General features: G+C 36.3%; 3 protein-coding genes across 3 annotated transcripts; 2 read left to right on the top strand and 1 right to left on the bottom strand.

Moving 5' to 3' along the window:
- Positions 1-385: 385 nt before the first annotated feature.
- Positions 386-1073, bottom strand: LOC137728626 (uncharacterized protein At4g22160). Its single transcript, XM_068467357.2, has one exon. It carries the CDS (start codon positions 1071-1073, stop codon positions 573-575), a length of 501 nt encoding a protein of 166 aa, XP_068323458.2. The 3' UTR covers positions 386-572.
- Positions 1074-1210: 137 nt separating this feature from the next.
- LOC137728044 (plant UBX domain-containing protein 4) lies at positions 1211-5258 on the top strand. Its single transcript, XM_068466922.2, has 4 exons — positions 1211-1583; positions 3909-4194; positions 4447-4542; positions 4720-5258. The coding sequence occupies exons 1-4, from the start codon at positions 1453-1455 to the stop codon at positions 5098-5100; spliced, it is 894 nt and encodes a 297-aa protein (XP_068323023.2). The 5' UTR covers positions 1211-1452; the 3' UTR covers positions 5101-5258.
- A 13211-nt stretch (positions 5259-18469) lies between these two features.
- LOC137729090 (homeobox protein SBH1) lies at positions 18470-24279 on the top strand. Its single transcript, XM_068467916.2, has 4 exons — positions 18470-20065; positions 20703-20964; positions 23494-23741; positions 23844-24279. The coding sequence occupies exons 1-4, from the start codon at positions 19613-19615 to the stop codon at positions 24048-24050; spliced, it is 1170 nt and encodes a 389-aa protein (XP_068324017.2). The 5' UTR covers positions 18470-19612; the 3' UTR covers positions 24051-24279.
- Positions 24280-25448: the final 1169 nt, after the last annotated feature.

Here is a 25448-nt window from a genome sequence, read left to right as displayed (position 1 = left end):
TGAACCAATGCAAAAGAACTCGGCCTGGCCGTAAGACATGAAGGATGACTTATCTTGTTCAAGTCGCTTGCAATCTTCAAACGAAACTTAGGCAACTCGCGCTCCGGCCCAACCCGCTGCTTCTTTGCTTTTAACCACGACGCCTCCCTCGCCTTGGCAATCTCCAACTCCGTCTACTCCATCCTCGGACTATAATTGCCCAGCCCTCTGCAGTTCGAGAGTCGTATTGGCATTTGGCAGAGTCAACATGGGATTATTAGTTGTCCATGACCATACAACTAAGGTAAATTAAATTACATCCTTTTCCTCTTTCGATTTTCTATTTCTCTATTCTTACGTGCGACTCTAAATCGACTATGTAAGAGTACAAGGATAGAGCTCTAAATCAACTTAAAGGTCTAACTTTTGGCGTCACAAAAATCATGAAATTTTAAACGAATAATACAATGTTATGTGTTTTAACTTTACATTGCATTATTGATTAGGAATGTTACCGCTGACGTGGCTACATGCCTAAATGAAAGGCACAAACCAATGATGGCAACCATTAGTAATTATTACCAATGAAATGACTAAAATAGTAAATTGCATTGAAGGAGGCTCAAGCCGAAAGCCCCTTCCGACGACGGCTCGTCTTCTTCGACTCGCTTCCTTTTACGACTCGGACGACTCTGCCGCTGAGAAACCAACGACGCGATCTGCAACTGAGTCTGCAGCAGCATCTGTGTCAACTCGGTCTCCAGCTCGACCCGCTGCTTCTCCGCCTTCAGCCGCAGAGCCTCCCTTGCCTTGGCCATCTCCAGCTCCGCTTGCTCCATTCTCTGAATCGACTCGGACACGACTCGGAAGCTCGCCGCGAGTCCCGACAACCGCGTCGACTCGCCATCGGAGTCGGAGGAGCTGTCCGAGTCGGAACTCAGCGTCGCATGAGAATCTTCGTCATCGCGATCGACTAAGTCTGGATGTACGGCGGATAAGGGTCCGGCATCGACGGCGTGATTGAGACGGCCCGCGCTGTTGCGCGCGCTCCGGTTCTGTATTGTTCGACTGGTGCGTAATGCCATTTTCACCATCACCGTTTGTGCGATGTTCTGCTTCAACTACGAAAAAGCGATTTTGGTTGGCATTTTACGTCAGCCGATTTACAAAATTTTAATAGACGAATTTCTATACGGTAATTTATAAATTGGTTCGGTCAGTGGTCACCGAAACCTCAGTGTGCGATGTGCAAAAACATAAAACAGCGTGGCTCATTTGAAAAGAACACTAAAGATGAAATTGTGATATGTAGTTAGCTCAAATTTGAGGGGTGTAAACTGTAAATTTCAGAAATATATTTTACACGCGCATCTGAAGTGCGTTGAATACGTTTTAAGTGACGCGCTCACAAAGCTGGTCAGTCAGTCAATGATCAAGATCTCTCCCTGTCTGGTTTCGACGCTGAGATAGCAAATGGCGTCGGAGGAGAAGAAAAAGAGTCGAACCGGAGGAATCCGTACACTTTCCGATCTGAACCGGAGGTCTGCGGACTCGGACAGTGACTCCGATGGCCCTCCGGAGTACTACACTGGTGGCGAGAAAAGGTCCGTCCTTCTCTCTCTTTCCGATTACTCCCTTTTCAACATTTCTTTCAATTTTCGGATCATAGTTTTTATTCGGTTTATGAAATTCTTCTTCTTTCTGGTTTGTTTGTAATTATATTATTCCCATGTTCCGTAAATTTTTGAATTTTACAGTTTTTATGTTTTTCGTTGCCTATTCTTCACTCCTGTTTGCCAAATTATATAAATTAAAACATAGAAATCTAAATTTTTTGTGTTTTGGTGAGAAAAAGGAGGCGTTTTGTCATCAATTGGGTTGAAAGTAGGATATATTGCCTTTAATTTCGTTTTGGTCAGATGGGTTGAAACTGTTATGGAACTCTTAATTGTGTGTAGGCTGTTAGACCAGGTCAGACTTCCAGTTCCGATACAAACTCTTCAGTTTGTTATCTCAATCTTCCGGCCTTATCCATGAAGAAGTCTATTAGGTCCAGGTTGAATTTGAATCATTGTTAGCCAGATTTGTGACCTGTTTGTATTTTTGAATTTCAAACTTGCCGTGTAAATAAGGTTTTCAAAACCTTCATATGATCTGTAAACCTTCATATGATATGCAAATCGAACCGATAACCTCGAGTCTTGTAAGTTTTCCATGTTATTAAGAGCCCTTACTGTCTAACGACAAAGATGCTTCATTTTTTTTTCCTAGCCCATCACCTTCGCTGACAACAACAATGTCAACGCTGCCCAGCCAACCAACCCTAACCCCCTGCATCTCCCCGTCAATCCATTTTCATCTTCCATGACCACCATTGTCAATATCAAACTTGACAGGACCAACTATCTCGTATGGTTGGCCCAAATTCTCCCCATGCTCAAGATTCGCGATTTATTAGGGTATGTTGATGGTACAACTGTATGCCCTCGAAAGAATCTTCCTGGAAATACTGATGTTATCAGCCTACATGGCATGGGTGCAACAAGATCAGATGATCCTTAGCTGGATCAATGTTTCCTTGGCGGCGTCGGGCCTTTCTGTTGTCGCAAGCAAGCACACTGCTCGTGCAACCTAGGAAACCCTTGAACAACGGTATCTGAGAATAGGATTCTTTTTCTGCAAAATGAACTCCTTCAAACTAAGAAAGGTGATTTCCGTTGTTGATTACATTGATCGTATGAATTCCATTGCCGATAATCTTGCCTAGATGGAAAACCAGTTAATGATGATGAATTGGTTCCAATAATTATGAATAATCTTGCTCTAGCACGTGATACTCCATTGACAATCAATTCAAAAGCAGGACCAAGGTTATTCAGAATTATTGGAACTAATTCATCATCATTAATTGGTTTTCCACCTAGGGCAAGATTATTAGCAATGGAATTCATACGATCAAGGTAATCATCAACGTAAAGATCACTTTCTTAGTTTGAAGGAGTTCATTTTGCAGAAAGAACCCTATTCTAGGACGAGGACGCATACCGTTGTTCAAGGGCTTCCCAGGTTGCACGAGCAGTGAGCTTGCTTGCGACAACAAACAGGACCGACGCCAAGGAACCATTGATCCAGCTAAGGATCATCTGATCTTGTTGCACCCATGCCGTCTAGGCTGGATTATTCTTTGGAGGGCATACAGTCGTACCATCAAAAGTAGGCGTTTGTCATCAATTGGGTTGTAAGTAGGATATAGTCTTTAATTTTATTTTGATCAGATGGGTTGAAATTGTTATTGAACTCTTAATTGTGTGTAGACATTTCTGGGTTCCATTAGGAAACCCATTTGTAGGGGCTTATGATGGCTCGAAAGCGAGTTTTACGGGAATCCGCTGCAAGTTATGTACTATCTTGTGTCTTAGTATTACAACAAGAATACTTCCATGTATGATTATTGAATGTTTATACTCATATTTGCCGAACTCAGTGATCAATTTACAAATAATGCTCACACACAAAAATAGACTGATGGAATTCTGATTGGTCTGTGAGATTCGGGTGAAGAGTAAGAAATCAGTAGTTCATTTCTTGATAATATGTTCACTTAGTATTCTATTTACAGGTTTGCATCACATATTGGTTCCGCTATGTATCACAATGGAGCCTATGCCTTGAAAGGAATAGTATGACTTTATGCACGCTGTGCTTATTTCCCTTTTTCTTTCCATGATGTGTTAGATTGTGTTTTCAATTCACATTTTTAATCTTATGTCATGCCTAAGTCTTGATTTCATGGCTAATGTCCAAGTTTCAATAAAATCTTATTATTTTATCCTTTTTTTTGTCATACAGAAATTAACAGGTCTAGGAGCTGATAATTTTTGCATGAAATTTTGAAGAAAGTCTAACATTGGTAATTACAATATTTGCAGTGGAATGCTTGTCCAGGATCCTACAAAGGATAACGATGTGGATTCCATTTTTGATCAAGCAAGGGAGTTAGGAGCTACAGAGGGGCCTTTTGATCCTTCCAATGCATCTTCAAGCTCCAGAAGCTTTGCTGGAACTGGTAGATTACTCTCTGGGGAAACTGTACAACCTACTCCTGCGCAGCCTGAGACTGTTGTTCACAACATCATTTTCTGGTCCAACGGTTTTACTATAAATGATGGCCCTTTAAGGCGGTTGGACGATCCTGAAAATGCATCTTTCTTAGAGGTAATGTCAATAGAAGTTTGACTAATTGAAAAAAGAACAAAGAAACTAGTAGATTATAGAATCAATTGTTGTTGTGGAGGTTGTTCATTAATGTCCTTTAAACTGGTTTTCTGTACAATCTGCGTTGTTCATTGATTTCCTTTATTAATGGCAACAAATTACTCATGCGCAAGCACTAGTTTGATTTTGCTCGGTTTTGTGATATTCTCATAAATGATATTTTATATCTGCCCATTCTTTGTCTCAATGCAGAGCATAAAAAAATCTGAATGTCCAAAAGAGTTGGAACCTGCAGATAGAGGTACCTCAGTTCATGTTAATCTAATAAGGAGGAATGAGAAGTGCCCAGTGAGTTCTCTCTTTAAGATCTCCTTTGAACAATTCCGTTCGGAATATTTTAGTTGAAGATTTTCCAGTGAAGTCATCTCTCTCTGCTATCAAATGTATTTTAAATTTTTATGGCCTGTTTTCAAGGCCAGTGGACATATTTTACTTTACAAGTGATTAATATTTATGTCCTTGCAGGAACCGGTGAAGCGACATGTTCCATTTCAGGGTGTGGGAAGAACTCTAGGTAGCAGCTCTACTCCAGCAGCATCCGAGCCAATGACTGCATCGACTCCTCTCAACACTGCTCCAACCCCTTCCGCAGGCCTGGTTGTGGATGAAAAGTTGCCATCAACATCGGTTCAACTTAGGTTGGCTGATGGAACCCGCATTGTTGGACATTTTAACTACCACCATACCATCAGTGACATTCGCGCTTTCATTGATGCATCAAGGCCTGATGGTCCAAGAAATTATCACCTGCAGATTATGGGGTTCCCTCCCAAGCTCCTCAATGATCCGAGTCAAACAATTGAGCAGGCAGGCCTCGCCAACTCGGTTGTGATCCAGAAATTATAGCCGGCTGGACCATGATATTTTCTGTTTGTCCATTAGCAATATGTGTACCAGGTATTAAGAACCTGAACCTGTACTGTTTGATCCATACGTACATTGTCTTTCAAGATGTCGGTCTGACGATAAAAGACGTCTGGAAACTAGAAAGCATCTTCGTTCAATTTGGCGTCCCGGAAGCAATTTTCATTTCAGCTATCTGGCTTTGGCATGGAATGGTTATTTATGCTCACTTGTAGAGTTCTGATAAAGTCGGAGCTTTTTGTATCATCTTCAGTGTGGCTGCCGTATGCGGTATCTTGATTTTTCCGCATACGGGAGATGCATCCAAAGGGCTTAGAGCTCCACCTTATCCCGGAACACCTCCGATATTTTTCAGTTTTATTTTTTTCAGAAGGGGTAAGTGAATGCTTTTTTAATTTATTTGTTAGTTTAAAAATTCATCAAGAATACCTTCTTTACAAAAAAATTAGTAGTAACGCTTCCAAAGACCTTGTGACCCTATCCTTAATGTCTGTTAAACACTTCTGGTGAAAACTCAACGGTTGCATTTTTCTCAAAAAATTGTTAGATAATGTTCACGATTTTTATAGTTTTGCGAATTTTTACAAAAAACAATCAAGAAACCATTTTTGTGCAAATTCCACTTGCATGGAAAGCTTCCAAAAATAATCATGTAAGCTCCCACATATCACTTCCGAGCTAAAGCTATTTTTCTTTTATTAATTAATTCGTAAAAAATACTTTGGGGACTCAAAAAATGATAATACCACTTTCAATGCCTTTCCGTTAATGCCCTTGAATCATTTCTTACAAATCTCAACGGTACAATTTTTCTTAAAACTGTGAGCTAAGAGCATTTCTAACGAAGAAATGCAAATTTGAGATATAAAAACTATATTTATATCTTATTTGATATTTTCAACTGCTATAAATGAAAGTTCTACTCACATGGGAAGGATGTAAATTTGAGAACTCGTTTTATTTATTCTCTTTGAATATTAGTAGGACTCATCACCAAAACATATAAAATAAAGGGTAAATTACATTTATATACATCAGGTTTGGGGCCTCTTTCAATTCCTTACAACATCTTCTAAACATTTCACTTTCATACCTTAAGTACTATTTTATTTCAAAATAATACATCCGTTACATTTTTCATCTATGGATCCGTTAAGTGCTGACGTGGCTGCCACATATATGCCACGTGGCAAAAAAAATTATTTAAATAAAAAAAACCTGAATTTTCTCAAAAAAAAAAGGTAAATTACACTTTACCACCTCAGGTTTGGGGTCAATTTCAATTCCTTACAATATCTTTAAAACATTTCACTTTCATACCTCAAGTACTATTTTATTTCAATATAATATATCCATTAAATTTTCCATCCATTGGTCTGTTAAGAGCTAACATGGCAGCCACATTTGTGCCTCGTGGCAAATTTTTTTATTTTTTATTTTTTTTATATACATTAAACAATAATTAATTAAAGAAAAGTTTATAAAAACAAAAACAAAAACGCAGAAACCCATCCCTTTCCCCGCAATCCCCCACCCCTCTCCTCCACTCTGTTCACCTCCCCCAACCGATCCATGTCGTTGACCTCCCTCTCTTCAAACCTTGCACCCCCAAATCCTCAAAACCCTAAAAAAAACCCTATTTCCGCCGCACCCTCCGCCCCTGACCTCTAAATCGAAATATCCACAAATCCTAACCCCGACTCTGTTGCCACATTCACCCTGAATTCCTAGCAGGGCGGGACGTGCTGGGCATCGGCTAGACTGGCAGTGGCAAGACGGCGGCGTTCGATCTACCGATTCTGCAGCGGTTATCTGAGAACCCTTTTGGGGTTTTTGAGATCTCCCTTTTCTCTCCATGCCCGACGCCCAGAAGAACTCACACCCAGATCCCACAGAAGAACTCACGCCCGACCCCACCGTATGCGTCGCTCTGTCAGAGGCACGCATGTGCGCTGGATTGACCAAGGCAGCGGAAGATGGGTTTTTGGAGATCATTTGAGCTGATGCGGCAAGGTTGGTAAGGCTGAGGCACCCCGGGGTGGTGCACATGGTGCAGGCTCTGGATGAGAACAAGAATGCCATGGCAATGGTGACTGCCGGATCTGAGTCGGCCGAATCTGTCCATGGGGTGCAAGTGTTCGCAACGGAGGCGAAATCGCCGGTTCTAGAGCACCAGGTGAGGTGTGCGCATGATAAGGGGTGAGGTAGGGGGTTGTGGGGTAGGATGGGGGGGTTTGGGTTGCGAGGAAGGGGAAGGGATCAGTTGGGGGAGGAGAGGGGGTTGCAGGGAATGGGAAGGGATGGGTTTCCGAGGGTTTTTGTTTTTTGTTTTTGTTTTTTTTGAAACTTTTCTTTAATTAATTATTTTTAAATGCATAAATTTTTTATTTTGCCATGTGGCACAAATTTGGCAGCCACGTCAGCACAAATGTGGATCTCATATTTGTCATGTCATCACTTAACGGTTTATTTAACGAATGTAAGAAATTGAAATAAAATGATAGTAAATGTATGAAATTGAAATGCTTTAAAGATGTTGTAAGGAATTAAATTCGAGCCAAAACCTGAGGGGTAAAATGTAATTTACCCTTTTTTTTCAATTTTTTTTCTTTTTTTTAGAAAATTCAGGTTTTTAAAAAAATAAAAAAAAATATTTTATTTGCCACATGGCAGACATTTGGCAGCCACGTGGCATATATGTGGCAGCCACATCAGCATTTAACAGATCAATGGATGGAAAATGTAACGGAAGTATTATTTTGAAATAAAATAGTACTTAAGATATGAAAGTGAAATGTTTTAAAGATGTTGTAAGGAATTGAAATAGATCCCAAACTTGAGGTATGAAAATGTAATTTACCCTAAAATAAAGGTAAATTTAGGTTTTTTTCTACATCCAGACGAAGATAGATAATTGATGTTCTGCCGTTGGAGAATTTTCTGACAGAAAAAATATAAAATACAAATTGCAAGACATACTATATCTTCCCTTAGAGATGCCCTCACACTCATATTTTGTTAATGTCTACAAAAACCATTGACAAAATAGATTATTATTTATCTTCCCTTAGAGATTCCCTTCGAGATGCCCTTAACACTCATGTACTATAGGTTTTTATCTACATCTAGACAAAGATAGATAATTGATGTTCTGCCGTTGGAGAATTTTCTGACAGAAAAAATATAAAATACAAATTGCATGGCATATTGTATCTTCCCTTAGAGATGTCCTAACACTCACCATTTTTTATTTTGTTAATGTCCACAAAAACCGTTATAAAACCTATTTCCGTACAAGTTCTTTCACAATATATAACTCATCAATTATAACTCACGATTTTCCATCACATATAAGAATGTCTACAAAAAACCACAATAAATATATTCTCGTGTTATTTTCATTAAACTTAAGCTTGTGGAAATTCAAGTTGGACATTCCAAAACTACATACCACCATAGTAAAGGGTAAATTAATACAAGGAGGCACATTCGACGTCGACATAGTATGTGGTCTGGTTTCCATTTCTTGGAGGGATTGAGTGTGGGAAGGGAACTAATTAGGCATCTCACTTTGCGAAACAGTCGAGCTCCGTTCATAGTGGCATAGAAGATTGGACACCAAAAAGCCGTACGTTGTCGGCCAAAACATCTGTTTTTATGCCAATATATATCCTATTCCTATTTAAAGATGAAAGATCTTTCTGCATGATTAGAGGTTTGGTCGCCTAATCTACCAGCCACACAACATGATAGATGTTTATTGCAACCAATATATAATGTCAGTAGCGTCGTTAATGGTTGAATAGTAGTTTACTACGTGTTTGTATAAATATCTGGTTAATAATCATTTACCATGTAAGTGAACAGAGATGACAACCGAGTATGTCCCGTTTGAAAGAGCCAAGACTCCAAAATCCCTTTTTAAGAACCTCATCTCCAAGTCCAATCATTACCAGAAAGTCTTCCCCTTTTATATACCACATAATGGTTGTATTATTCCTAACGACAAAATATGAAGATAAATTAGAATGTTGATTAATACCATTTCCACCTGCAGGAAGCAAAGATTAATGGGAGCAAAGAGGCACCGCAAAGGGAAAACAAGATAAGCTAACTTCAAAGTATAAAAGCAAATAACCCCTTTCTAGTTGGCTGGGAGTTGTCGCCTAATGGAATCCATGATAAGCTTTGTAAATGTTGACTAATGGTAAATATTCTCTTGTGCAGTTCCCTGTCAAATTAAGCCAATTATGTGAATTTTTCATTTCATTTTGGTTTATTATAGAATATTAAGCGATTCTGGATTGGACCATTGTAAAGATCGTGTTTAGTTCCTATACACGACCTTTTACATATTGGAAGGAGCTTTCATCCAAATAAATGAATTAGAGTTCTTCTGAACCGTGTAATTTTCGGAGAGCAGTTTCAAATATCCTTCGCATCAATCTTCGGCCTTGTGTTACCTGCGGGACTGAGTTAGTGGTTGTTGGGCCAACTACGACTTTTTCTATGAGCACCTCATAATTAAATTATGAACTTTGTTTCTCTTATTATTATTCTCCGATTCATTTTTATTTATCAAAAGCTGAAACAAAAGAAGAGTTAGTAACAGATTATCAAATCGAATACTCATATTTCAATATTTTTTGTGTCTGAACCTCGGTTTTATATTGTAAATACATACTTTTTATGAAGGCTTAGTGTGCCCTTTTTCGGTATGGTGTAACGAAATTTCTGCTAATGGGCTTATATATTAGTTTTTTTTTTCTTTTTTTCAAGCAATTTTAGATGTGTCCGGTGCACGATATACAATTGTAAATAGAGAACAACATGGTGAGATCCATCACACACACATCCGTCGCTTGTTGGTATTCAATAATTTTTATTTTCTTTTCTCAATCATTGGATTAAAAATATTGGAAAGCTTGCGCTTCTCCAATGGAAACAAAGCCCCATTGTATTATTCCTATATAAATTTTAGATTCCTCAGTGCCATAGAATGACAGCTTTGGCAAAAGCAGGGTCTAAAAACCAAGTCCTTGATTGGGGAAATAAGGGAAAAAGATATCGAAACGAGACAGAAAACAAAGAAGAAGCTGGAAGGCTGCATTTTTGGGAACAACATGCAGAACATAGAGCCAAAAAGAATAATTACTATATGTTGCAACATGATTTGTAAATATCTACTCAGGTGGACTGTTAATGCAGCTAGCCAGCCACAACTCGATCGTACTACGTGAATCAACATATCAACCTCACTGGATGGAATTGTACCGACTAGATGTGTCTTGACAGCTTAATACATATCCTTTGGGAATTATATACACAAAGAACTAGCTAGGTCGATTAACTCATCATCCCCATGTTTTTATTTGTATTCGGAAATTAAACTGCTAAGACTACACCAGTTTAATGAAACTTTTATCCTTTCATAAGTGCAAGCAAAATAATTCATTCCTCCTCCACCACATTCACCTCTCTGGTTGCCTTTTCCTATACAATAGATATTAAGACGGAGAGAATCGAACTCAAACTTGAAACTCTGAGTCAAGGGCGAGGCCACATAAAACTTGGGAGGCGCACGTGCCCCTCCTCAAATTTGTTGGCCCTGTTGTAACTATCTTGCTGTATTTGTACCATTTTTTCGTAAAAATTTCTCATTCACATCCTTGTACACATAATAATAGCACTATTTCATTACAAAATGGACAAATCACCCTAACTAACCCAGAAGAATACTATTTTATCTCTATTGTATGCATGTTTTAACTCTAGAAGCTTGATGAGGTTGCTTCCCTTGAATCAAAGTTCTAGTTTCGCTCCTGCTTTAAGTGCAAGGTACATGCTTTTAACAAATTGAGCTTCAAGCCCAATACTTGCCAATTTCCACGCATATTTATAGTTTGTATGGTTTCACTCTTTCACTTGAGGTGCCGTCATTGTTTCCTTTTGCCATATACGTGACAATTGGACTGTTTGTGAGGATTCTTTGCTACACGATTTTCGCCATGTATAGCCTAAAGGCTAGGTTCTAGTCGGCCAACCCGGACCAAACAGCAGAAGAACATGCGTATGATATAACAAATATTATTTCAGTCGGATTGTTAATCGGCTTGCTATTTCTGGTGCTTACAAATGAAAATATCACATAATCTTATTTCTTCGTCGGGAAACAAAAACGAAAAATGAGAAAACGAAGGAGCATAAACGACACAAAAAAGTGGATTGGGTTTTAGGGTAAACTAATTTTACTTTGAATAATTAATAAATAATATCTGGTTTAAAAAATTGTTGGATTTTAAGCTCAAAACTTAAAAACAGTTTAACTTAATACGATATAGATCAAGGTCAGCCTTGAGAATTTGAAGGCTCTATGCGAGCTTTGAAGTGAAGTTGTAGAGTTCTCTGACCTCTAACTGACCCCTTGTACATTGATATGTATAAAAATAAAAAATAAAAACGCTAAATATATGAAAAAATCTATTTTACAACAAATATAATTATAAATCCACATCAAAAAAGTAATATATTACAAACATCACTTAAATTACTCACGTTTTTTGAACGCCAATGTACTAGTTAATGTAATTTTTCAATCAATTCTTTTTCAATTGCCTATGATTTAATTTTTTATATTTATATTGAATTTGAATTGTAAAAATTTATACATAAAACAACATTTTAAAAAAAAATTAGAGGCTTCTCGGATGTGGAAGCCTTAGGTAGGCGCCTACTTCGACTATATTTAAGGCTGGTGATAATGCAAGTGATGAAATTCAATCCATTGCGTTTTAGATCCAAATTCTTCATCTTGTAGTATAGATTCTATGGAATATCAATTATATTAAAAAGCATGAGTTAGATATTGCTTATATTTTTGCAAAATAAAAAATGTAAGATAACATAAATCAATGAAAATATTGATACCTAAGGTCCTAAACCCTAAAAACATGCACTATAAAAAGTGTCTTCTGTTATTTAAAAAATTTGAAAATATTACACAACTTTAACTAGCTTAACTTAAATCTGATGCTATAAACTTTTTGAAAGTGGATGACCTTAACATTTTCCTAAACAGTCCATACTAAATTGTTGTTGACCAAGAAAATGATGATTAGCAGTGTAATTGTTTATCCAAGTGATATTAACAAAAGTCTTAAATTTGTTGACAAGAAAAAAGTCCTAAATTTGGCCTTTTAAATATATTTTAATTTTATAAAATAATTCTATCATGCAACTGTTGATGCCTTGATGGACAGGACGTAAAGTGCTTATCAGAAAAGCTTTGCTTGCAAGGGGCCTAGGCCTAGCATTCCTGTCCCTCTATAAACTCTCCCTCTGCCTACACCTACACCCACACACTTCAACACTTCAACCCTTCACACTGGAAACTTCACACCAGTGACGTATCTCTAACTTTTTTCCCTCTACTTATTTTTTATTCCTCTCCTTTTGAGACGCGTTCGCGTACTTATTCTGTCCTCCACTCCATTTCGAAACCCTAACCCTAACCCTAGACCCACCTAACCGTAACTCTAAACCCTAACCTTAACCCCAAGTACTTCTACTGTTTTTTTTTTTTTTTGGGTTCTAAGTACTTCTACTGTCTTTTTTGTGGTTTTTTTTATGGTTCCTAAGTACTTCTATTGTCTGCCTACAAATCAAATGGTCCCATTCTTCAAACTCTGAACCCTGTTTCTCCCTTCCCAGAACACCACACCAGGAAAACACAAAAAATATATATATTCCACATTTAATCAGTTTCAGGTTGATTTTTCTTTAGATTCCTAATATTTTTATCTTTGTTTGATTTGATTTACTGCGTACGGGATATCTATCAGGAGATTTACGACCCCATTTATTCAAACCATCTAGTCTAGTATACACCATATAATTTTAAAACTATTTTGTCTGTTCTGTCAAGGTTTTGGAAATTCACTTCTTTTTCCTTCCTCTTTTCCCTCTTTCATGGGGGCCCTTGTTAAATTGGCAGGTACCGTTGATTTAGTCAGAGATTTCAAATGAAACTGAAGAAGCTTACTATTCTCTAGGGTTAGTCTACGGCCGGAGACTTTTTAACAGAAAAAGCATTGGTATTTTTCAATCTGATGATGTTTTCATAGTATAAATGTATAATCACCTTCAAGCATAACATCTTAACATGATGGTGTAACATGTAAATCTGAGTTATTAATTATAATTTTAAAGGAAAATTATTGAAAAATATTTGAAAACTTTCAGTTTTAACGATAATAATAAAATAAAGGATAAAGTGAATAATATCATGATTGATTTTTTGTTAAAATAAACAGTATCGAGAGTTTTTCGTTAAAATTTCTTAATTTTAATGGGTTATTTCTAAAACGTACATGAATAATAATTTAGGCTTATATTATAATCTAAGATATAATAATTAACGTTAGTAGTATAATAAACAAAATCGTTTTATGATCCCTCACCATAATCTTGCAACATTTGGACAATAAACAAAATCGTTTTTACTGACATCTCCCTATTTTTTATTTGACCAAAACAGAAGAAGAAGCTTAATCATTCGGATAATGAGTGGGAGTTTAAGAATTATAAGAAATCTACCAACTATACTGTATGTGACCATTAATCACCCCTTTGCGTCATATGACTCGTATCTGTCATTGGTTAATTGAGATTGGAAGATTTTTCTGATTCAAAAGTCCAACAAGTTTCACCAACTCGTTAACTAAGACACAAAAAATTCTACTAATAACGTGCTTTCATGGTGAAGTTGAGATTAATAATGTCATTGAAGATACTCGAGCTCTCTAGATTATGACCTGCTAATTATTTTTTCTGTAAACAAAATTAAGAGCACACACGCATAAACATTGCAAGGGAAATACAGATTAATACACATATATACGATATATATATATATAATACACAACAAATAATGAAATGGAGCCAATGTGTTCTTCAAGGATTGGAGCTCTTTTGTCTTTCTGCTGTGTCCAGACTCCAGAGGAGCGGAAGGAGTGAAGCTCCGTAGGAATACATAGATGTACCGACTGTAATGGGAGGGAAAAAAATGGAACCTAGATCAATTACGTACATGTACAGGCTAGAGGCCTAAAGAGAGAGATTTATGGAAGAGACATTCGGACTGTCCCACTAGCTTTACCAGCTTTATTTTTTAGCTGCAGTAAACTCAACTTTTCTTCATGCCAAATAATTACTGATTAGATGCTATGACTCTGACTAATAATTAAGTGAGATGGAGTGAGTGATTTTATATGCATATACTGCTTAGGAAAAAGATTTTGTCAGTTATTTTTAACTCCAAATCCAAGAAAACTGAAAAAGCTCTCTCAACCCCTTGTTTGGGTAAATTTTAATTGTTACTTTTATAGGAATTTTTTTTTTCTAAATATAACACATTTAGAGTGAATAATTAAATTTAATGGGACCAATAACAGTTTTTTATAGCTTCCTTTCATTTGTGTAAAAAAAAAAAGAAAAAACAGCCGCATTTTTTTTTAAAACAAATAGTAATATTTATATTAAGGGAATGAGAAAATAATCTAAGTCTTACAATGAGCTTGTCATAATAATGTGATTCAATTTCTCTATTAACAAGAATCGAACTTAAAATAAAAAATAATCCTATTAGACCGCATTTTCTTAGTATCAAAAGAGGAATGTGTTTTGCTTAATAGATTTTTTTTTTTTTTTGGTCAAGGACATTTTACAACATGACAATAAGTGTCAACTTGATTCCACGTCTTACAAAAAACGTAATGGTAGATTATGGAAAGAGATCATTTCCGAATCTCTTCCATTAAGGTTGCCGAATCAAGTGATTCGAGCTTTTCAAATTTCATCCAACAGTAAAAAATTATCACACTTTTAAGGGGTCAAAATAAGTGAGTCATTGGATGAAATTTAGAAGGCCTGGATCATTTGATCCAATGACCTTAGTGGAATAGATCCGGAGATGATCTCTTTCCTTAGATTATAATGGTAAGAATTTATTGTATAGTTAAACAATGATGAATAGGTTGCAAGTGTTAGATTGTCATATTGGATAAGCATTCAACTCATGTAGGTCTGGCAAATGGGTCGTGTCATGTCACATTTTTTATCTTAACGGGTTCATAATAGGTCGGGTCATGTTAAGAAAAATTTTTTTCTAAATTTGTACATACTGTATTGTCACATAAATATTACTTTGAAAACTAATTTGAAATTAAAAACCTCAATTGAAGAAACAAAACCAATCTTAATTCCAAAACTAATTTGAAGTAAAACCCTATATTTTGAATGTAATTCAAAATATCAACAATTACCTCCATTAGGGCTCGAGATTCGCTCAATCCAGATAGATAAAAGTAGTAAGTTGACTGGTGATGGGTTACTAGGTCGTATGTGGTGATAGTGGTGTGGTGTGGTGGGAGGGACTGGAGAAGGTGATCGTGGAAGTTGGCAGGAGTGGAGCTTCAAGACTAAGATTCAAGCGTTCAGTTTGGGAGAAAAAGAGAGTGGCTGCTTCGATTCGAGCCTTCGAGAATGAGAGAGAGCCTGATCTAGGGTTGATAAAAACATTGGACAACCACAATTAAATCTCAACTAATCCAATGGGCATCAATTTTCTAAATTTTAGTTAAAATATATATACATATATATATATTTATATTTTAACTTTCAGTTCAGTTTAGGATTAAATTTTACTGTTTTTAATTATAGTATTTCTTTTAGTGGTATAAAATTAATATTTTTCTTATCATGTAACGGGTTATCTACGTGTATACCTGGACCGAACTGTTATCTTAACATGTGCTTATTGGGTTACTGATTCGCTATCATGTTGACCCAAAAACTTGTTAATTTTGTATCATGCTGTCTCGAGTTAACAAGTAGTGTCAGAAGTTGTCAAGCCTAATGCAATGTATCTTGAGTTAATACTATCTTTTCACTTAATGTAACTTAGAATAATAATATTACTTGTAATAAAAAAAATAATGATGACAAAGGTTTCATAAAACAAGATGACGTATATTATAGACTAACTTTGATTATCACATTGTGAACATCCTAAATATTATGTATAGACGTAATCCCGTTAGATAATTACTATTCAAATAAAATATAGAAAAGTTTAATAAAATAGTAATGTCAATCTACAAAAATTTTACTATGTGAATGTAATGCATGAGCAAGCATTTGTTCATTAATTATACTTGATGGATAATTATTTATAAGGAAAATTAATGAAAAATGTTTGAAAATTTTGAATTTTAACGATAAGAACAAAATAAAGAGTAAAGTGAATAGTATCAGGATTGACTTTTTAATGTAAAAATGTAGTTTTTCGTTAAAATAAACAATACTGAAAACTTTTCGTTAAAATTCTTTCATATATATCAAGTCAATCCATTTCAACTTGTGATTGAGTGGTGCAATGCGAAATGACTTTTGTATAAAGAAGTGTCAAGGAGAAAAGAAAATGGCATCACCAACTCATTCTAGACGCATATGAGTGTCCGTTAGGGCATGAGATCGGTACTTTGGTGGGTCACAACTGATACATGCATTATTTATTATATTTTCATGTTAATAATCTCTAAATTTTGTTAAAGAATTGATTACAAAAAAATCTTATTATTTTTATTTTCTCAGTTTTAGCCAATATGTGCACTTAGAACGTTTTTTGTGATAATTTGATTTTTTGGAAGAGTTTTGATGCAAGGCCAATTGGAGAAGGAAGCTAAGAGGCTGAAGATCGTTGTGTCCAAATTTCATAATTTTCCATGGAGCCATTCATTCCAGTTTTACAAATCAATTCCGCATAAGTTGTTTTCCAGTCATAATTGCCCAGCTGTAGGAGAATGAAGATTTGGAGACTTTCCCGATTTTTCCTAGTGGCGTGCGATATATGCTTGGAAAGATAAGAGATAAAGTTACATTTCCCATATTTTTACAGAATTTTTCAGAAGATAAATCGACTACAAAACTAGCGTGCAAGACAAATGAATTGTTTCCCAAGCCAAGAAGGATTATTTCCTAGTTTGTGTCATTAATTGTTTAGGAGAGTTTCTCCCAGACTTTTTAGGGTTTTTGTAGTATAAATAAGTGCCCTAAGCTCTCTCTATAGAATGCATCCACCCCACATAACCCATATCACCCACACCATATTATCATTCACCATCTCTGCAATTCGTGAAGAGCTTAGGGAAGTGCTTTGCCATGGATTCCGGATTCTTTTTTTTTTTTTAATTTTTATTTCTATATGTAATTAAGTTAATATTTGAGAAGTAATTTGTTAATTATTATCTGATTATATGACATGTTATATTTTTAATCTTTGTGAGTATTTTATTCTAGGTTCAAGTTTCTAATGACTGATCACCTTTAGGAATTTTGCATCTAGATATTTAGATAAATCTATGAGGATGACCAATCAATTAGGTTTATTGGAACTAAGATTAAGAAGAGTAGACAAACTAGTGAGGATGACCAATATCAAGCTAGTACTACTTGGTTGACATGATTCTTCTACCCTTAATGGGTTTTTATGTGTTTAATTGTATGCCTAACCAATATGATATAATTATCATATAGAGATAAAAGAGTTGATGCATGACCACGGATTAATTCATACCTTAGATAGAATAACTTTTAACATTGACATGGTAATTGGATAGTAGTTGACTCTAGGAAAAGTAAATAGGATTATTGTTGGTGGATTCATAACCTTAGATTTCCATTGTTTCTCAATTTTGTCTTGTGTCGTGTGTGATTTTAATTAATTGTGTTTTCCTTTTCTTGTTAATTTAAGTTTTAATCAATTACTCAATTATTCAATTCAATCTACCAGTTGTTTGTTTAATTAAGTCTAGCATGATTAATCGATTAAATTGGTGTTAAAGCAATTCATGTGGGATCGACCTTGTATTTGCATATTTTACTAAAATTGATTCGTGCGCTTGCGAGTTAAATTTGGTTTAAATTAATTTATTATTTATATTAGTTTAAATACACATCAACAAGCATGTGACAAACTAAATTGAATAAGGAAAGCGATTCCCTCTAGATCTTTTTCACGTAATTATTCTCATTAAACAATTTGAGCTCTTGAAATTTGATCAAAAGACTAAAATCATGGGTTCACTTTAAAAATTATAATAACTTTAGCCGTTGAATCAAATTTTAAGAATCTAAATTGTTTGATGAAGATGATTAGGTGGAAGTGATCGAGAATGTTTCCTTTTCATTGAATTAAAACAATATACATTGCATGATAAGACTAATATTCTTTATTTATTATTTTAATTTTAATTTGATCTTGATTAAGATTGTGATGGATAATGGTGTTGGCGTTGGGCCGCAGGGGAAGGGGACAGCGAGCAGAAGTGCGAATATTAAATGAATGGACAGATTGCAATCAAGCTCCAGTAGTAATCAAGAAAAAAAGTAGCAAAAGGGTACAGTAGACTGAGAAAGCTAGACCTAGTAGTGATTCCAATTTCCCGTCTATAATTTTATTTTTGTGGTAATATTTTCATCCGTGTGGGTTCGTACATACATATATATACACACTCACACTCCATTAGCCATTAGGTGTCCCGTTTGGATCTTCCCTCGATTTGATCGATCGTTGGGTCTCTCTATCTCTCATAATTCTTTGCCAGTAATGGCAGGGCATCAGTGGCGGTGCAAGAAAAGAGGGTGAGAGTTTTCATCGGGAAGGTAAAGCTTTTGCATCACACGACACACAGAGTGTGACAGAGTGAAGTTCTCCCCCCTTAACTCACTCACTCTCCCCTCCTCTCTCTACAATATTTTTATTAATTATTATAAGGAGTATTATTATTATTATTATTCGGATTCACACAATATCATCAATAACCACGAGTTTTGTTTACCCTAAAAAGAAAAACAACCAGCTGAGTCTTTGTGCACCACCACCGCCCTTCCTTTTCTTCCTGCTGCTAGCCCTTTACATGAGAGAGAGAGAGAGAGAGGGACAGAGAGTACTGTATCTTTTCTGTATGTGTGTGAGAGGATAGAATGCATGTCTGAAGAAAGCGAGAGATAAAACAAGAATTTTGCGAAGGAAATCTGAGGCAGGGTTTTGGCAGACCCAGTAATTGGAGAAAAAACACTTAACATTATTAACTACTGACCCACTATACTCCTCCACTATCACTCTCAGTCGCTACTTAGGATTTTCCTGTTAAAGCCTGCTCAAAGTATCGTAGCATAAAACCCGGGAGAGCCCTCGCTTCCCTTGGAGGAGAGAGATCGATCAGGATCAGACCCACATATATATATGTATAATATTATTGGGTAGGAGAGAGAAAAACAAAAACCTTAACCTAGAGAGAGAAGTGATTTGTAGCAAAGCCAAGTGAACAAAACAAAACAACTAGTACAAGAGGACTAGGTAAGAAAGTTAATTTGTGAAGGATAAGATATACCAAGAGATCGAGAGATCGAGAGAGAGAGAGAGAGAGAGAGAATGGAAGGTGTTGGTGCCAATGGCACCTGTAGTATGATGGCCTTTGGAGAAAACAGCAGTAATGGAGGAGGAATGTGTCCAATGATGATGATGCCTCTAATGACTTCCTCACATCATGCTCATCACTCTCATCATCACCTTCATCAACATCATATGAATCTTAATCCTAATGCAGACACACATAATACTAGTACGACTCATCAGTTTCGCCAGCTTCCCCAGCTGCCTCCGTCCAACAACCATCACGACCACCAAAATCCCCATAACACTAGCGGCGGCTCCTCCTTCCTTCTCCACAACCCAGTTGCAGCTGCGGCCTCCTATTTCATGGACAACAACAACAATGATGGTGTTGGCGGTAGCTCTTCTTCTTCGCCTTCAACTGTCAAGGCTAAGATCATGGCTCATCCTCACTATCACCGCCTCTTGGCCTCCTATATCAACTGTCAAAAGGTGAAATTGAAACCATCTAATTAAAATATATATATATATATATATATATATATATATATGTGTGTGTGTGTGTGTGTGTGTATTTTGACCTCCCAATTAGGTTTTCAATTCCTACAAACGTAGGAGTTAGGACCACAACTCTCCATTGTTTGTCCTCCTCTTTTTTTGTGTTAGATAAAAAGGGAAAATTTAGTTGACATGCGCCCGAAGGGGATAGATAATTCATGTTTCCCGCCTCGTTTCTTTGGGAAGTTTGGATCTGAATATCTCAACATTCATGTTCTCATTGTAATTATGAAGGTTTGTCTTAAAGTAATGTGGACGGCCATATCAGTTCCGTAGGTAGGACGCTGTAGGACTCAGAACGCCCATCCTCATGGAAAGATTTGGTATTATGAAGTTGTTCATCCAGTACTGCTACTACCATGTTGTTCTTGTCATGCTTTATTGAGTTAATTGGGTTTAACAAGGAACTTTAAGTAATTATGTTGTTGATAAAGACGGTCCAAATCTCTTCGACTTTTGAGTTTTGATCATTTTTAAATATATATTGGGGGTCAATAGAAGAGGCCCTTTTCATCATCATCATTTAAAAGTGTTTGAATAATACTATTCAATTGAAAACGATTATGTGCAGGTTGGAGCGCCGCCTGAAGTGGTGGCGAGACTGGAAGAAGCGTGCGCATCGGCGGCGACTATAGGTCAAATGGTAAGTAGTAGCAGTGAATCAGGATCTCTCGGTGAAGATCCAGCTCTGGATCAGTTCATGGAGGCCTACTGCGAGATGCTTACCAAGTATGAGCAAGAAATCTCTAAACCCTTCAAGGAAGCCATGATCTTCATCCAAAGAATCGAGTCCCAATTCAAAGCGCTCACTCTTTCTTCTTCTGATTCTGCAGGTTCGTATCTCACCATTATCTCTGTGTGTGTATGTATATACATCTGTATATCTTCACCGTTTCTTTTTCTCGAACTTTTTGTATGTCTAGGAAGATCTTTTGAGTATTTTCTTTATTTTTTATTATCTGAAATTTTTAATGCAATATAATAACTGGCCATGCATGGATGTCGTTTCCAAGATCCTGTAGGTTTATTTTATTAATTAACAATTATGTTCAGAAAGCGGGTGGCCAATTAGTTCTCTTTGTTCTTATTTTTCAAACAGTTCCATTTCATCGCTTAATTGGTTCCTTCTATAATTTATTTAATCATGAGTCTGCTGTTCTTTGGCATGTATAGAACTGTTTTAGTACTGGGTAGTAGCAAGCTAGGTTTCCACTCGCAAGTCATTTTTTTCAAATTTTAGTATTATAAAAGGGAGGAAGAGAGATTGAAACTATTACAATAATTTTAGGGGGGTGGGGGGAGTGTTTTCGAATCCGGGACGTATTGGTAGAAACTCAATACCACATGCAAATATACAAATCGATGGTGTTACATGGAATTGTATGGCTTTGATTCTCTTCTCGGTGTTTGGGTATGGCTTTGATTCTCTTCTCGGTGTTTGGGTTTTGAATGAGATTGTTTGGTTTCATTTGAATTCTTCACCTTGTTTTACCTAATTGAATTTGACGCGCTGCTTGCATCTTTAGAAATATAAGACAACTGGGTTAGCTTGCGTTTTCCCCCATGTCTTGCATATACATAGCAATGCTCAAAGTAATTTCTGTTTCATAATTATTAGAGTTTTCTTACACCCTAGTGACCAATTTGTGTGGACAACATAATATTTGTAATTACTTTTATACTCTTGGAATATTAGTTAAATTAGATTTTGTATGGTAGTCTGCCTTGTTCTATGGTTATATAGACCCGAGCTCTAGAAATCGTTGATGTTTTTATGTCTTTCTTAAATATTGTACATTTTGAGCTTTAGATACAATATTTTCTGCACATGCTTATTTTTTTGTAACACGAGTCTTCATGTAAAGACTAGCAATAGCTATAAGTTGATAATGTGGTATCCTGGATTTTTACATATACAGAGAATATCTGCCATCGATGACCAGTGACGTGAGACTAGCTTTTCACACATTTAATTAGTTCTCAAACCCTACGTGCTGTAGTGGACTCGTGGTGTCCTAATAATATGATACCAAAAGAACTGAGTTGTTGGTGGGTCTAATTCATAAAAACCAATACATGTTCTCAAAAGGGATGAGCTAGAAATTGGCTATTTGGTTCCTTGAATTTTATTAACAATATGCTGGACTCAGAGTAATCAGGTTTTCTGAACCTCAATTTGTTTAGCCAGCATATCCTTAATTGAGGTTTTGAATATGGTGGACTTTGAAGTATTTGAGTTCTATTTTATTATCATTTTCAAATTGTGAAAGACTGATTAATGTGGATATGCTTCTTAATAATTATTAACATGAGCAACATTTTTGGATTTAAATCATTTATTGTTGTCCAACATATTTAGTGTGTTTCAATATACCAACTAATGCTGCAAGTGAAGAGGCAGCTGAGGTAACCAACTTTAACTAATCATCGTCAATCAGCTGTGCGTGCGACTTAATCCTTAAATGCTGATAACCTTGCTTACTTGAGTGAAAATTATTCTGTTGCTTGACAAAATATTGAATTAATCTTGAACATCCTTTACTTGATGGTATCCTAGCTGTTCACAGTTACTTAGCGATTTGTTAATATTTTTTTTATCTGGATTCTGGACAAGAATTCCTTGTAACTTAGGAGCCTACACACACTCACACACAAATGTATTTAGATTGCAATGATAAGTAGTAATTGCATTTCGAAGTAGGATTAAGATAGCTAGATCCATGCCTATATGTTTTGCATAGAGTTGTCTTGCATGGCCTGGTGATATATTTGATGTTGGGAGTGAAAAAAGAATGTCTGTGGGTCTATAAAAAGTGCCCCTATGTATCAAAAGAATGACTATATTTACATCAGACACTTTTTGCCTGTACAAAAACAAAGAAAGTACTTCCATTCTGATGGGTGAATATATATTCCTCAAGATCAGGGATGTATTCTACAAAAACCTTGGCAAAAAGATAAAGGTGAAAGGAAATAGAGATATAGTTTGAATATTGTGGCTTTACAACATTGAATGCAGAAATGTTTTACAGCAGCAGTGTATGTTTTGAGTAATATATATGCATAATGAGCATGCAATGATAGATCCGATGGCAATGAGTTCTATTTGAACCCAGCTGGAACTTTTGACCTTTCAATAGTTGAGTTGCTTTTTTGGCCTCGTAAATGTAAGTGGCCAGTGATCACTGAGATCATATTCGTTTTGATTGATAAAGAGAGACTTGAAGGAAGATGCCCTAAAACATGTAAAGAACTTTATTATTCAGTTTTACTTATGATTAGAGCTGCAACTAAGATAAAGAAAGCCTGTTTAATTCATTGTTGATGTATTTTAATTATGTGTTCAAGTTTTATGCCATTAGGTTATGGCGATGGAATTGATAGGAACAATGTATCATCTGAGGAAGAGGTTGATGTTAATAACAACTTCATAGATCCCCAAGCTGAAGACAGGGAGCTTAAAGGGCAGCTATTGCGCAAGTACAGTGGATATTTGGGTAGTTTGAAGCAGGAGTTCATGAAGAAAAGGAAGAAAGGGAAGCTGCCTAAAGAAGCCAGGCAACAGTTGCTAGATTGGTGGAGTCGACATTACAAATGGCCTTATCCATCGGTATAATGTCATACTTTTTTCTTTCTATACATTGGAATACGTTTGTGCACATTTTCTCATGGGGAATTAGATTAATTATCTTCATACACGTGGTCAATGCAGGAATCACAGAAACTAGCTCTTGCAGAATCAACGGGGCTGGACCAGAAGCAGATAAACAACTGGTTCATCAACCAAAGGAAGCGACATTGGAAGCCGTCAGAGGATATGCAGTTTGTGGTGATGGATGCTAGCCACCAAGGCCACTATTACATGGACAGTGTCATGGGAAATCCATTTCCCATGGATATCTCTCCCACATTGCTCTGAACTAAGATGACAAGCAATTAGTATGCTGCTAATTATATATATTTAAATGTGTTATTGAGGAATGCCGGTACATTTCTTAACAACTTAACTATTAATTCCTTTTGACTATGGATTGTGATTAATGTCACACAATCATGCATGTGTACGTACGTGCTACTATGTATGTCGTATAAAATCTCACTTAATTTAATTGTTAACCAATATAAATAGTGGGTTCTTATCTTCTCAATGTGCTGTTATTGACATTGTAAATGTAGAATTATCAGAGAGGCGAACCATACGGTTCACTTCCAACAACATCGATATTGTCTCTAACTTGGTAATTATTACCTGCACAATCCGTTAGATGGGGTTTTATCACAAAATACCTCGGTATTAGTTGCTTTTATTTTCTCATTGGTACAGTTGATGTGGGATATTTCCACACGTCTCTTCACGTGGGACCTAATTAGTGGGTCACACGTAGAAGATCCACACATTGACAATCGTGTGGAGTCAAGGGAACTCATCCTACACGTGGGGTTAAGGGATCCACCATTATCGTGCGGGGCCAAGGGGATCCACCCATCACGTGGTAGTACAATACGGGCCTGCTCCCTGGCTCTGATACCATGCTAATTAAGGCTTATTTTAGGGTTTTAATTTCTTGATATCATTCTTCCCACCAAGGAGGAAAATATATAATGTACAAGAGTGTTTTACAAGGAAAGAAACATCAAATAATCTAATTACAATCTAATTGTGGTGGAGGTAGTGTATTGTTCGTCTACAATTCAAAATGAGTCCATAATCGATTGCTCTTCGTAATTGCACGCCCTTCAAGATCCATGCGCGCAGAGTTACTCGCTCAGCCTTGAGTGGTCAACAATGCCACTCCGAGCAGCGGCACGACCACCTTTACCTCCTATTGTAAACACGTGGCTTGATTGGTGATTGAGTAGGTCTGCTTCTAAAGCTTTGTTCCATAAAGTTATCAGTCTTTTCACGTATCATTGACAATCGAGAAGTACTTTATGTTGCTCAGTTGGACCAAGCTGGTGAGCTGTCAATTCTAGTCATGCCCTTCTTCTAATTTCATTGGGCCATGTGCTTCTTATTCTTCTTTGGGCTTTAATTTTCATTGGGTCTTTCATGATCTTTTTCCAGCTCGGACTATTTTAAGGATCGAAAAGAACTCTATATTAACAACTTTCAAATAAGTCGTAAGTAATCAATTGTAAAAGTATTTTTAAATAAATTTTGAAAAGAAAAAGCCAGTGGTAACAACACTTGGATTTTAAATAAAAGTATCTATGAGTGAAAGTGTTTTCTATATGATTCTCAAAAAAAAAAAAAAAAAAAAAAAAAAAAAAAAATCCTGCAGTCCAGCCTACAAAGAGTACTTGGGCTTCATAAAAT

The sequence above is a fragment of the Pyrus communis genome, chromosome 10 (assembly GCF_041283825.1).
Source record: "Pyrus communis isolate YQ-2024b chromosome 10, ASM4128382v1, whole genome shotgun sequence".
NCBI lineage: Eukaryota > Viridiplantae > Streptophyta > Magnoliopsida > Rosales > Rosaceae > Pyrus > Pyrus communis.
This window is presented reverse-complemented; position numbering and strand designations above follow the sequence as displayed.

Coding starts and splice junctions, on each gene's coding strand:
- LOC137728044 (XM_068466922.2), top strand. CDS start 1,453: ATGGCGTCGGAGGAGAAGAAAAAGAGTCGAACCGGAGGAATCCGTACA. Junction 1,584..3,908: donor TACACTGGTGGCGAGAAAAG/GTCCGTCCTTCT, acceptor CAATATTTGCAG/TGGAATGCTTGTCCAGGATC. Junction 4,543..4,719: donor GGAGGAATGAGAAGTGCCCA/GTGAGTTCTCTC, acceptor ATGTCCTTGCAG/GAACCGGTGAAGCGACATGT.
- LOC137728626 (XM_068467357.2), bottom strand. CDS start 1,073: ATGGTGAAAATGGCATTACGCACCAGTCGAACAATACAGAACCGGAGC.
- LOC137729090 (XM_068467916.2), top strand. CDS start 19,613: ATGGAAGGTGTTGGTGCCAATGGCACCTGTAGTATGATGGCCTTTGGA. Junction 20,965..23,493: donor TTCTTCTTCTGATTCTGCAG/GTTCGTATCTCA, acceptor TTATGCCATTAG/GTTATGGCGATGGAATTGAT. Junction 23,742..23,843: donor ACAAATGGCCTTATCCATCG/GTATAATGTCAT, acceptor TGGTCAATGCAG/GAATCACAGAAACTAGCTCT.